The sequence below is a fragment of the Crocodylus siamensis genome, chromosome 1, assembly GCF_052110815.1.
Source record: "Crocodylus siamensis isolate JL-2025a chromosome 1, ASM5211081v1, whole genome shotgun sequence".
Classification (NCBI taxonomy): domain Eukaryota; kingdom Metazoa; phylum Chordata; order Crocodylia; family Crocodylidae; genus Crocodylus; species Crocodylus siamensis.
This window is the reverse complement of record NC_143395.1, coordinates 412731236-412744215: the sequence shown is the minus strand read 5'-3', so window position 1 is coordinate 412744215 and position 12980 is coordinate 412731236. Positions and strand designations below refer to the sequence as shown.

Below are 12980 nucleotides of genomic sequence, written 5' to 3'. Positions count from 1 at the left end.
CACGGAGCCTAATTTACCACCTTCCTCTTTAGAATAAACTTCAGTCTGCTCTTTTTAGACTAAGCTAACCAGATCCTTTTAACATCTCCTCTTTCTAAACCTTTTTAGTCATCTCCTAAAAAGGGAACTTCTTGCTTAAGCTTCTAAATATGATGGCACTAACCTTCCTCACACTTATTCCTGTTGTCCACAGTATAACTGCATTGGCTTAAGTGGAGTTATTCCTTATTCACACTCCTGGAATACCTGCACCAGCAGTCAGTCCTTTTATACTGTATTTTACCTTTTTAAAGCTGTAGCGTATAGGGAGAACAGATGAATACAGAAGGCCCATCTAATTTATACAAAGAGGCTTTTAAACACATATTTATTTAGCAACCTGTAATACGTGTTGCCCTTGGGGCAACCCACATTCTCAGAGTCAGAGTAAACATACCCTCTGTCTCGAATGGCCAGTCTAATTTTCCAGCCCCCTCCCCGGAACTTTCCACTTCCTTAAAATCACCAGCTGTGGCTTCAAGTAGAAAAAGAAATACAAAATAAACTTCTGAATCTTAAGATTTTTTCAAAACAATGTATGGGATCCAATTCTGCACCCCTGCTCAGGCAAAAATTCTCCACTGATTTTGTTTTAGGAGCGCTCCCTTCTGAAACCATTGTGGATTTTTCTTACAGCTCAGAAGACCGCATTCATTTGTAACGTGACGACATTAACAGATGTCACAAGAAAAGCAGCTAAACACAGCTGCACTCACGAGGAGTGCATGTTCCTCTTAAATGACAAACGGTTTTTGTTCTGTGTTTGTACAGCACCTAGCACACTGGGGTCCTTGTCCAGAACTGGGGCTCTACGGCCTTACTGCAAGACAACACATGAAAATAAACATAATTATATTTGCTTAGGAATATCTTGTCAGCCTGGACAGCACAACACCTTTCTTTATGGTAAGAGAGGGCCCTGAAGATTCTCTTTTTTCATGTGGGATCCTGGTATGCAAAAGGATGACAAACACTATGCAAAGGCATGGCTGCTCAACCTCGAGCCTACAGGACAAATGCAGCTTGCAGAGCCATGACACAGGAATTTGGTTGTGGGGGGAGCACCACCCTCCCCTTATGTTAGATTCCCAAGTCCCATGCAGCGGGTAGAAGGCCATACACCCTTCTCCTCATGGGGCTGAGCCATGCCCCCTCTGCCAGGCCAAACCCCCTTCCCCCACATACCCGAATCATGGCTGAAAGGGGGCCAGGCCGTACCCTCTTCCCCTCGTGGGGCTATTCTATGCTTCGTCCCCACCCTGGGGGCCTCGCTGGGACCTGGCCAACCCCCTTCCGCCACATGACCAGATCAGGGTCGGGCTGCCCCATCCCGCTCCCCACACCTGGATGGGGCTACATCTGACTTGTGCATCAGATTAGCATCCAGCCCGTGGACAGACCAGGCATTGCCCTTCCAGCCTGCTGGGCAAACTGTACTACAGCAGTGGTTTTCAACTTTTTTTGATTTGCGGACCCCTAAAAAAATTGAGTGGAGGTGCAGATCCCTTTGAATTGTAAGTGTGGTTATTCACCTGGTTTTGATTGATCATAGTCATCTTTCATGGACCCCACAGACATAGTCTGTAGACCCCCAGGTGGCCACAGAGCACAGGTTAAAAACCACTGTACTACAACATTTAACTTCTCAGCAGAGGACCAAATATAACCATGGCAAGAATGAACACAGCTCCCAGGAGGTTCAGTGGGAGTTGCATGTGCTCATATGACTTCCATCTGAATATGTATAATTAATCTAAAGGACTTTCAGAGTGAAGTTAAAATCAAACTAAGGACTTGGTGTCCTCCTGCATTTATTCTGTCCCAGTGACACTGCCAGATCTGATGGGCTGCTCTACAAAGATGATCCCCATGCCCCTGCCACCCTGGAAATGCAATCTGGAGTCTGGAGGTGGAGCTGCCTATTATCCTCCTTGTTTCTCAAAAATAAACATTATGGATTGGGCCCTTCGAATGTTTGCACTGCTCCCACTGTTGTTTCTGGGAGTCAAACTGGTTGGCAGGTCCCAGAAGGATCCCCCAGGGCCAAGGGGATCTTTTGGTGGCTGTGCATTGCAGAGAGTTTTCTCTTCTGCTTCCAGTCCTGGCTTCTGGCATAGAATTAGGTGAGAGGGAAGAGGGCAAGGACAGTGCAGCCCTATCCTGCTCTGGGTCCTGACAGCAGTTTTAATCCCTCAGGGCTTTTAGGAATGAAACCGGCTGCTCATTTGCACTAGACCTGCACATGGCACTCAGGTTTGGGACAGCACAAAGCAGGGCCTTTACCCCACCTTTAGCACGCATCCCTCATCAGAGGTGACAATGCACAGGGTAAGTGAAATTTAGCCTATTCTTGATCTGTATTGGCTCTGCCAGGCCTTTCACTTCTCAGGAGAGCAGGCAGAAAATGACTGAAAGTTAAAGTTAAAACCCAGATGCTTCATACAAATTATCATATAAATGATCTGAGTTTTAGTGTATCACATTTCTATTACCTTTCCATTAAAACAGAGTCCTGATTCCTCATTAACTCTGCAGAGGACATCACAAGAGATCCTTCCCCTGGCCCATGTTACTCTTCCATCTGCGGAAAGTCCACAGCATGGTTCCCAAATGGTTCTGCAGGAAGGATGCTGCTGGGCTACCTTTCAAGGCTGCTTGCATTAAAGTCTCTTTGTTTTAATAACAATCCTTGCCAGGGGTGGCTTTTTGCTACCACCACGTGAAGACAAATTTGTAAAAAAAGTCATAGGATTTGAACCGGAAGCCTTTCTCTGCAATGTGGGGCTGGATGGAAACGTTGTACCCTTTGGCTTCCACATCCATTTTGATGCAGTCCAGCAGGTCAGAAATACTTGGCGTCGCCTTCCAGGGGCCGAACTTCACCACCGATTTCTTATCCGTGTCCAAACTGTTCAGGGCTTCGTGACACTTGGCCACATCCTCCTCAGTTCTGACCACGCAGACCATGACACTAGACTGACGGGAAGCGACTGCCTCTGCCCTGGCGATGCGGATCATCAGCTCAATGTTCTCATTGTAGCTGGGCACACGGGCCAGGAACTGCTTCCTTGCCACCAGCTCACCAAAGATCTGCGGGGAATCTTCCAGCTGCTTGATCAGAGGCTCAATGTCATAATACAAGGCCTCCTTATACACATCCTGGACACACTGGGTGGGCACTTGGTTACTACGGAGATATTCCAAGATGTATTTAAAATAGGTCCCTGGCCTGTCGATGAAGTACCTCCCCTCGGAGTCGGTTCGGAGCTTGGGCTGGCCTGTAAACATCTCAGCCAGCTTGGAGCCTGGGTGTTTCTTCAAGGTGCTCAGAGTTGTTATATACATCTCCCCACCAACATTCAGCTCTACGATCGGCGACAACTATAGGCACAGGGACAAAAACACCACGCTCGTTACTCACCATAGGCTGGTAGGGTCTTGGAGAAAAGGAAAAAAACCTAATAGCAGCTGGAGATCAGAATGACAGGGCAAAGGGGCAGATGTGCCTCTGCCCTCTCCTGGAGAGACTCAGAGCAGCTTGTCTTTGTCTCAGAGGCCACATCCTGCTACCAGCTAATTAGGACTGTACAGAAGAGCTGACATTACTGTAGTGTCTCAGCTATCCACCCTCTTACCTGGACTTATCTTCACAACCTCCCTGGAAGCAAGGGAAGAGCTATTATGCCCACTTTGTAGATAAGGAATTGAAGCATAGAAAGGCTAAAGGGGGCACCTCAGTGCTCCTGCTCCATGCACCAGACCCCAAAATAGTGAAACAACCCTGGGTGCGTCCAGATGAGCGTGCATGGGCATGTCCCCAGGGACAAATCGCAGTGGCACATATTTGTGCTGCTGCTAGTTGTCTCAGGGGAACACCCCTACATACGTGGTCTTGCACGTGGCAAGTTGCCCCAAGTGGGGTAGAGGAGGCGGGGGCCAGCATCTGGGCTGGCCCCAGCAGCCTTACCTGGGGTCCTGAGGGTCTCCCAGGGCTCCAGCAGCAGCAATCCGGGCACACAGAGCCTGGCTGGCAGCTGGACCATGGCTCTGGCTGGCCAGGCTCCAGTTTCAGGTGGGACACAATGCTTTTTTTCAGTGCACTTTTTTAAAAACCAGGATTTCCCAGTATCTAAATCTGGCTCCACACTGCAAATGCAGCACGGAGAACCAAATCAAATGCATGGGGTGTGTTTTGCGGTGCTTCAAAAGTCTTTGAGGTGCCACAAAATGCACTTGTGTGCTCATGTGAATGTGGCCCCTGAAAGTATCCCCCATGATTGCTCTTCAGCATGCCAAGGACAGAGAGCTCAAATGTGCGTGGCTTGGGAAGCAGCTTCGTCACCTCAGGGCTGGGTTTGGCATCTGTGAACAGAAGCATGTGGGCTGGGAGAGTGGCACTCGCTGGAAGCATGAGGGATGGTACAAACAAGACCTAAGTGACTGGCCCAAGGTCACACAGGAAGGCGGTGGCAGAGAACAGGACTGACTATTCCTAGGCGGGCACTGTAACTGCTGGACCATCTTTTTTTTTCCTCTATCCTTTCCCATACTCTTCTTTTGTTTAAGTGACAGAGGCATGTGCTTGGGGAGCAGGTAGATCTGAGCTCTCTTCTCTGTTACTGGGAAGTTTCTGTGGAGTAAATGTGTCAAGCATTGAGCCTCAGGCCTGATACAGTCATAGCCACTCAAATCTGATTTTCTTGCTCATTTTGCTCAGGGTTTTCCCTTAAAAGGCCAAACTAGTGCTGTGAGAGACATCACTCGTAAAAACCCAAATGAGGGTGACCTACTTCACGATATTTTTACAACCTTAACAGCTGAGCTAAGGAAGCTGATCCCCCACCACTGAAATGCTGCTACTTCTGGGGCAGAAGACAGAAAGCGTTTATCAAGGCATCATAAAACTGCAATAAGTTAGGACAGGAAGCAAAGTATAATTGTCTATCCAACTGAAAAGGCAGGGGGATTTCAGGAGGAAAAAAGTTGCTACTCAGATTTGAGTTTGTGCAGGATACTGGAGTTGTCTATCGCCACTGCCTTTGCAAAAAAGGTCCACAAATAATCTATGAACAGAAGCGATGCTGTGGTGTATCTTCCTTTCTAACCATGCAGCAGGAGCAGCAGCTGGAGGCTTTTTTAAGTCCCTGAAGAAGGTAAGAATTCCCTTCTCCCTTCCCCTCCATGCTCGGAGGCCTGTTTGTCTGGGGGTGAAAGGAGCTGTTCTCCCACTCCAGCCAGGCTGTGCAGCTGGGAGCAGGAGATGCAGCCACTCTTGAGGTACCAGTCACTGCTCCCTCTCTCCCCTTTGTAAAATCTTGGATCCACTTCTGGCTTCTGTCTTTGAATGTCCAGTTCATTTTACTTCCTTCCATTCCCTCCAGCAGTACAAGATCCCTCAACTCCATTCAGTCCTGACGCCACTGAAAAACTGCAATGCTTCCCCCTCTGTGCACAGTCACTTTCTTTAGTGCTCCCTGGGGCAAAAGCAGGGGGAGAAGTTAGTGACAGAAGCAGGGGCTTTTTCCTCTATTATTGCTGTAATGCAAGTCACATGCATTATACAACCCTGCTGTGACCCAACCTAGCCCCTGGGAAGTCATCACCAGGCACAGATCAGCCTTTCTACCGGAGCTCACTTGCTCTTAGTTTGCAGGTAGGTAGGGCTTGATTATGTGAGCATCAATTTCAGTGATGCCAGTCAGATGCTTAAAGTACTTAAGGTTTTTACTGGGTCAAGCCCTGAGGGCTCAGCACTTTGCAGGACTGAACCCAGAGCCAGGGGGAACGTGAAGCAGGATATAAGGTTAGATCCAAAGATACAGTTATTTACCAGTTAGCAGGGAATACAGCAACAGACTGGGACTCAGCAGACTGGGTTCTGTTCCCAGTTCTGCCACTACCCTGTGAGGTGACCTTAGGCAGGTCACTCCCAGGATCTATACCTCAGATTCCCCATCTGTAAAATGGGGACAGTCATTCCAAAAACTCTTTGAGATCTACTGAGGACAGGTGCTGCATGAGCACTGACGCTGGCATCAATGAGTGAAACTACTCTCTGGCAACGATGTTCAAGGGTAATGTCTGCAGTGTGTCCCTGTTGCCCGGGAGAGGAGGGCTGCTCTTGAACAAGTCCCACCTACCTACTCCTGCCCAGCATATGCCAAGCCCAGAACTGACGTGGTGAAACCACTACAATCCCTCACCTGAGCTCCCTGTCTCTGGTGTACTGGAAAATGGCAATGGGGGAAACTTTCAGGGCAGCTTCACACCTTACAGGCTGGGGGGTTGTCTTTGAGAGCAGCTGTCCGGGGACCCGGTGCAGACATGGCCTCCAACACAGCTTTGCCTTAATTCTCAACTGTGTAGAAGTCATCAGTCAAGGAAAGCTCATGTATTCCTTTAAGGGTCTGACAGATTTAGGTTCAGGTCAAGTTAGTTTCTTGCTGTTCGGGGGCAGGAAAGACCTGCCCGTTTCCAGGGCTGTTATTGCCACAGCTCGTGTCCCTGCTCAGGAATCCTTATGCTGCGAATCAACAGTGTGATCCAAGCGGGGTCAACAGAAAACACTTCTCACCCCCTTGCCCTGCTCTGGCACAGGCAGATCCCAGCAGCTCAGGGACAGCAAGCAGACACAAAGCACCATAAGAGCCAGAAGGAGGTCAGAAGGGTTTCTGCTCCTCTCCCAAACTGCTCTGATCCCCCCAGGACAGACCCTGGGCCAGCCCCACTCACCGTTTGCAGGTTGCTTGTGACTTGCTTCCCAAGGGACTTGTGCTCTGATGAAATGCTCATCTCCCCAGGGCCTGCAGGGCAGAGAAGGAGGGGAAGGCTCAGAGGTACAAGGGAAACCTGTCTCCTGCTCAAGGGGTTACACAGCTCCAAGGCACTGGTCTAATTCCTCCCTTGGTGCGTAGGCAGTGGCTTGGGTCTTTTTAGGTTGCTGTGTGCGAGTGCAGCCCAGCCACTGCTCAGTCACAGGTTACAGGTGTCGAAGAGGGGAGGGACAGCTGGTAGGAGGAAGTGTTTACTCATCAGTCCTCTGGCAACTGGCGCAGAACCTTGCAAGGGGCAGAGCGAACTTTGGCTACGTGCCCGCAGCACCTCCCTACAATCTCCGTGCAGTAACGAAGCCCAGACAATTCCTCCCCAGCCTGTGCCCCAAGGCAGAGGGCAGACTAGGAGCGGGGACTGTCTCACTGATCTGCTTATACTCTGCTTTCCCAGCTTCTGGCCTCCCTGTTTTAAAGATACAGTAAATGGCTTCATCAGAATTATTTCCCATTGCTCTCACACACCACAGCTCGCATGTTCAGACATGGATGTCTGTAGTCAGGCATCTTCACAAGTAGTCCTAGTTGCTTAAGTGCCAATGGGTGCCTGATAAAGTTGTACAGATAAAAATCACACAGGATGTGAAGCTAGGCTCCAGCCTAAAGCTTTTTGATGGCTCACAAAAGTTTGGTTAGTATCCCTATCCCACCCCACTCTCAAATGTCCAGGAAAGTGGAACATGCTGAATATTCCTTTGTGGTATTTCTAGCATAACTGGGATTAGGCAGCATCAGAGAAGCTGTGAAGGATTCTGCATTCATTATATTTCTGGGCTTATTTTTAAATCACAGAGGTTTGAATAAGGGTGAATATACACAGGGTCCTGAAAGTTCAGGTAAGAGAGAGGTGGTTTGCTGCATTAGTCTGAAGTCGGGCAGAAGGCACGGTAGACATGTACCTTTCTAGACTAACTCACTTAGAGAGGTATCACACAAGATCTTCTAAGCAGCAGGTTTACATCATCAGAAGCCATGAAGGGACTGCAGGAAGCAGAGGTGCTAAACAGGAAACAGCAACTAATATACAACAGGTAGGGAAGGGGGAAGGAAAAAGGAGGGGGCACTGATGAGAGGCAAGGTGGGTAGGAGAGAGAAAAATAAAGCCATTAACCCACTGAGGGGCATAGGGCTTGTAAAAGTGAATCAAAGTAATGGGAAAAGACCCTACAGCCCCCAGCTTGATCACCTCAGCCACATTATTAATGATTTCCAACCCCCACTGGAAACAACAACCATCTCAAGGTAGTCAAGAGGGGCAAACCTGTCCTGGCTCATAGGCAACCCCCAGCCACAAACAGCATCTCTCCAGCAACATGCTACCTAAGTCCTCACCAAGGCATCAGACTCTGCTCCAGTGCAAGATGTTCGGTTGTGCCCCCTCCTCAACGCGGCCCACATTATCACTGGACCAAATAACGTGAATTATTATAACATCTGAGGGTCGCTAACCTGCACCTTTACCATGGTCATATCTACCATCACCTGCTTACAGTGCCCTTCTGCTGCCAACATTAGACAGACGAGGCCAGCCTTCTGGAAGAACAAATACCGATCCGACATAAATGCCACACGGAGACAAGCCTCTGGCAGAGTGCTTTAATCCCTTGGACCCGCTATCGCAGACCTCAGGGTAGCTGTTCTTAGATAACAAAACTTTGAAAGTGAACTTCAATGGGAAATTGCAAGACAAGAAATCATCCACAGACTGGTGTGTGTTAAACTTGGTCTAACCAAGATCACGGATTCTGAACCCAATACCTGGATATGTTTTTACAAGTCCTGTGTCCCTCAAAGGGTTTTTTTTTCTCCTGCCTACCCACCCTGCCTCTCTCAGCAGTGCCCCTGCTTTTTCCCCCACCCCTCTTCCCTTTCTGTTGTGTCCTAGTCACTGCTTTCTATTTAGCAGCTCTGCTTCCTGCAGTCCCTTCACAAAATCAGATGAAGTAAGCCCTCTGCTTATGACAGCTTATCTCTGATTCAGTTAATCTATAAGGTGCAAATCTACCCTGCCTTGAGGTAAGACAGTCATGCACCTGAGTGAGCCTGTCTGCAAACTTGATCACACTCTTGCCTTTACTATGGGTCTCCAGCCAGGTGAGAGTGCCCAGCATGAGGCTTCATGAGCCAGGGGAGAAGCAGGTACACTGGGTCCATGACTGTCATGTGGGGGTCCGTTACTTCGTCCACCCTGATGCTGGAAGCCTCATGGGCCAACTCCCCCTGGGTTATCATGGGCACCAGGCTGGGGTTGCAGAAGCTCCTGCGAACCTTGCCCAGTCAGCCAACAGAGACCTCAGGCCTTGGCTGCAGTTGTGGAAAGATACGCAAAACAACCTGAACATTGGGTGAGTTCAGTGGATTTTACCTGGAAAAGCATTGCCTCATCCAGATGCATTTGTTAAGAGCTTTGGCTGCACTTAAATTAAAAACAGATCCTCTTTTTGCTGAAAAATGTAGGAACTAATCGAAGCCCTTTATGAATCGGGCAAAAGAGATACTGGAATGCTATTCTTTTTTGATGTACGAAATAAAGGACAACATCAAGGGAAGTCAGAAGCCAGAAACTACTTTTTAGCACCTGAAATATTTAAATGTTCACTGACTTGAGCCCACAAAGTGAGGTTACAGACTTGAAGTAAGTTTTATTCCAAAAGCCAGAAGTGCTGTTAAAAAACAACAGCACTCAGGTTCTCCCTGCTGTTTTCAGCTATGTGGCAAGTGCTGCACAATGAGGAAGTCCTCTTTATAGGAGACATTTCTAGTTGAGACCAGTGGTTATCATACTTGTTTAGGGTGGCCGTTGGTGCTGTTTTATACTGGATAGTCCTGTTTTAAACCCTTTTGTCCCCTGCCCATTTGACATAGGGAAGAATTTCTTTACTGTCTGAGCCCCCAAGGTCTGGAACAGTCTGCCAGTGGAGGTGGTTCAAGCACCTACATTAAACACCTTCAAAAGCAAATTGGATGCTTATCTTGCTGGGATCCTATGACCCCAGCTGACTTCCTGCCCTTTGGGCAGGGGGCTGGACTCAATGATCTCCCGAGGTCCCTTCCAGCCCTGATGTCTATGAAATCTATGAAAGATACAGCCCACAGAGCCTCATCATCTTACCCCAAATGCTGGCCCCACTCAGGGCCAGTCCAGGACCCACCACGTGGCAGATTCAGTGCCTGTAGTACCTGCTCTTGCTGGTCCAGGCCACAAGTCACACATGCCATCTGCACCAGCTGGCCTGGAGTGGACACTGCGTGCAGCACAAGTCCTCGAGTAGCCAGAGCTGGTACTGGGTTCAGCATGCAGGGATGGGGGTGGTCCACAGGTCCCCCGCATCCCAGATCCAGCGCCCACTCTGACTGGTCTGGGACCTCTGCTCAACACAGCATCCACCCCAGCTGGAGTGGGCACCGTGTGCAACTCATGTCCCACATTCCCAGTCCCAGTCTGGGTGCTGTATTTGGCATGGGGGGGGCGGGCCGTGGGCCCAGTCCAGCCCACAGGGCCAGCCCCATGCTGTTCATCCAGCTCACTGACTTATCCTGTGTCACTCCTCTGGCCTGTTGGGCCTGATGAGTTTCACACCTGAAGAAAGTCTCGTGGGTGCACTTTGAGTTCCAGGGTCCAGAGCACAGGATGCCGAAGTGGGGACTACAGCTTTGATGCCATTGGGAAGTCCCAGGCAGGCAGACCTAGAGACGATGCCCTACACGGGCCAACAAAAGCTTTGCCTGGGCTAAATGCTACTTTCTTCTGCCCCGCCCTGCACTGCCAGTCTCTCTTTTCCCCACTGCGGAGGGGAGTGCTCAGCAGGAGCTTGTGACACCTGGGGAGGGTGGTTGTTTGTGACTGTCTGCCCAGGGACTGGTGGGGGGAGGGGTTGTCACGGCCAGCTGGGACAGGTGCAAGGCCAGCTGGAAAACCATGGCTGGTGACTGGGCAGGGGTGTGCCTGCAACTCCACTGTATTGCTTTGTTTACCAGTTGCTTGTACCAGCCGGGCCAGCAGCCTCGGTCACTCCTCAGTGCCCGTTCCAGCCTATTAGGAAATGGGGGTGGGGAAGGATTGGGCTGTGCCCATGGACTTGTCTCCTCCCAGCTCTGCCCTGTCTCAGCAGCAAGCCATGGGGGCGGGGGGCGGGGGGTGCAGGGAGCGGCAGCTGCTTCTGTGCCTGCCAGCCTAGGGATGGGTAGGATCATCTTAACCCCTTCGTGGATGGCAACAAGGAAGCACTTACGCTGCCTTTAGCCAACTCCCCGTGAACTGCCAGTAGAGCCAGAGATGCACGGCAGAGCGGGTCCCAAAACTCTCCGGGGAGATCCCCATGTGGTGCCCTACAACCCTGGCTTCACTGCTGCCCCTTTTAACAGCAATCTGTTCTCCAGTTGCAAGGAGAGAGATTTGCGGTCACCCTGCCAGCAACACCAGGCTGGCAAGCCGAGGCAGGGCACCAGGAACCATCAGCAGGTGTGTCAGCACCCCGGTCACCTCCACCGGTGGGAAATGTTTGCCTATCACAGAGCATGCTCCCTGTGCCCACTGCGTGCAGAGCAAAGCAAAGTCTCCCCAGGGATGGCCTGAACATGGTTACCCGTGTCCTCCCTGGATAACCCACCAGGACCCCGTGCCCCTACAGAGAGCCCTATGAAGCTGTGGGGTCAGACCGTCACGGGGATAGAGCGCAGCTTACCGGGGGGTGGTGTGCCCAGCCAGTCTGTCTGCATCCCCAGGCAGCTGGGTCCTGGGGAAGGAGAGGCTTGGCCCGCTGTCGGCAGCTGTGGGGCAGCGCTTGGCGGCGGCTGCGAGAGGACAGTCGGCAGATGCCCAGGCATTGGGAACGTGGAAGGCACAGTTGGCTGAGAGGAGGACACAGCCGGACACAAGGCTGATGGTCCGATCTGGTGCGAGGTCAGGAGGATGTCCTGCCAGAACGGGGCTGGTGGTTTGACGTCCGCCTCGTCGGAGGTCTCCTGCGAGGATGGAGACTCTTCCTGAATCTCCAGTGCCTCCTCCTTGATGATGATGGGGGCTAGAACTGGAGCGTCCTCCTTCTCCTCCCGGTCCGAGGCATCAGAGATTTCAGTGGCTTGAGGGTTGCCACCAATGTCGACGATGTAGAGGGCCTCTGTGGAGTCGTCCTCCTCCAGAATCTGTGACAGCTCCTCGTAGTAGGCGCACGTCACCTTGCAGCCGCCACCAGCCCGGTTGGCCTCGCGGGCTTTCTTGTAGTGTGCCTTTAGCACCTTGGCCTTGGCGCGACACTGGTGCCAGTCGCGGTTATGCCCCCGCAGCGTCATTTCAGAGGCGATGCGCTCGTAGACAGCCTGGTTGCGACGGGTTGTCCGGAGCGCCCGTTGAATGTCCTCCTCGCCCCAAATGTCCAGTAGGTCCATCACCTCCGACTCCCTCCAGTTGGTAGAGCGCTTTGCAGGTGGGGCAGGAGGGATCTGCAGTGACATCGTGGGTGCTGGCCTCGGGGGACCCGCTCCGAAAGGGCCCTCGATGCTATCCCAGTACAGCAGAGGCTGAGCCCTCGGGGCAGGGGGCAGGCAAAGCAAGGGCTTGGCTTGCCGTTGTGCCCGAAAATCAATAGCCGAGACCACATGTGAGCTTGATTCTGCGAGCTCGGAGCAGTGGAGATCAGCGTGTCACCGAAGCAGCTGCTTCGAGCTGCGTGGAGGGGTGGGGAGCAGAGCACCGTGGGATGCTGGAGGACCGACCAGCCCCCTATGGGGCTCTGCCGGAGGGCACCAATGTGACATGAAGCGCTCCGGAGTGAAGCACTTCAAAGGCGTTGCTGGTTTTTTCCCAGGGTCATTTCTGAAGCGGAACGGGCATCTCTGAAGTGCCTCATCAGGCGTGCGTGTCTGCACCACCGCTTTTTGCAGCACTTCAAAGGCACTTGGAAAGCTTCAAACCGAACAGCTGGCAATGCCCCGAGTTACTATTCATCCTTTTTTTTTTTTTTTACTGCAGGGGCTTGGATTTTCTCTTTGCCAGACCAAAAGAGCTAGCAGGGCTGGATGCAGTGAAACACGAGCTCGGGAAGCTGTGTGACCAGGAGGGAGGGGAGGACTGTAAAAGAAAAAAAAAAAAGTCAAGACTCAAAACAGCTG

General features: G+C 51.2%; 1 protein-coding gene across 1 annotated transcript; it reads right to left on the bottom strand.

Annotated features, from left to right (window-relative positions):
* Positions 1–335: 335 nt before the first annotated feature.
* On the bottom strand, positions 336–12332 carry KCTD14 (potassium channel tetramerization domain containing 14). Its single transcript, XM_090030703.1, has 3 exons — positions 11555–12332; positions 6772–6842; positions 336–3420 (listed from the first exon to the last, which is right to left on the bottom strand). Exons 1-3 carry the CDS (start codon positions 12321–12323, stop codon positions 2749–2751), a joined length of 1512 nt encoding a protein of 503 aa, XP_089886829.1. The 5' UTR covers positions 12324–12332; the 3' UTR covers positions 336–2748.
* Positions 12333–12980: the final 648 nt, after the last annotated feature.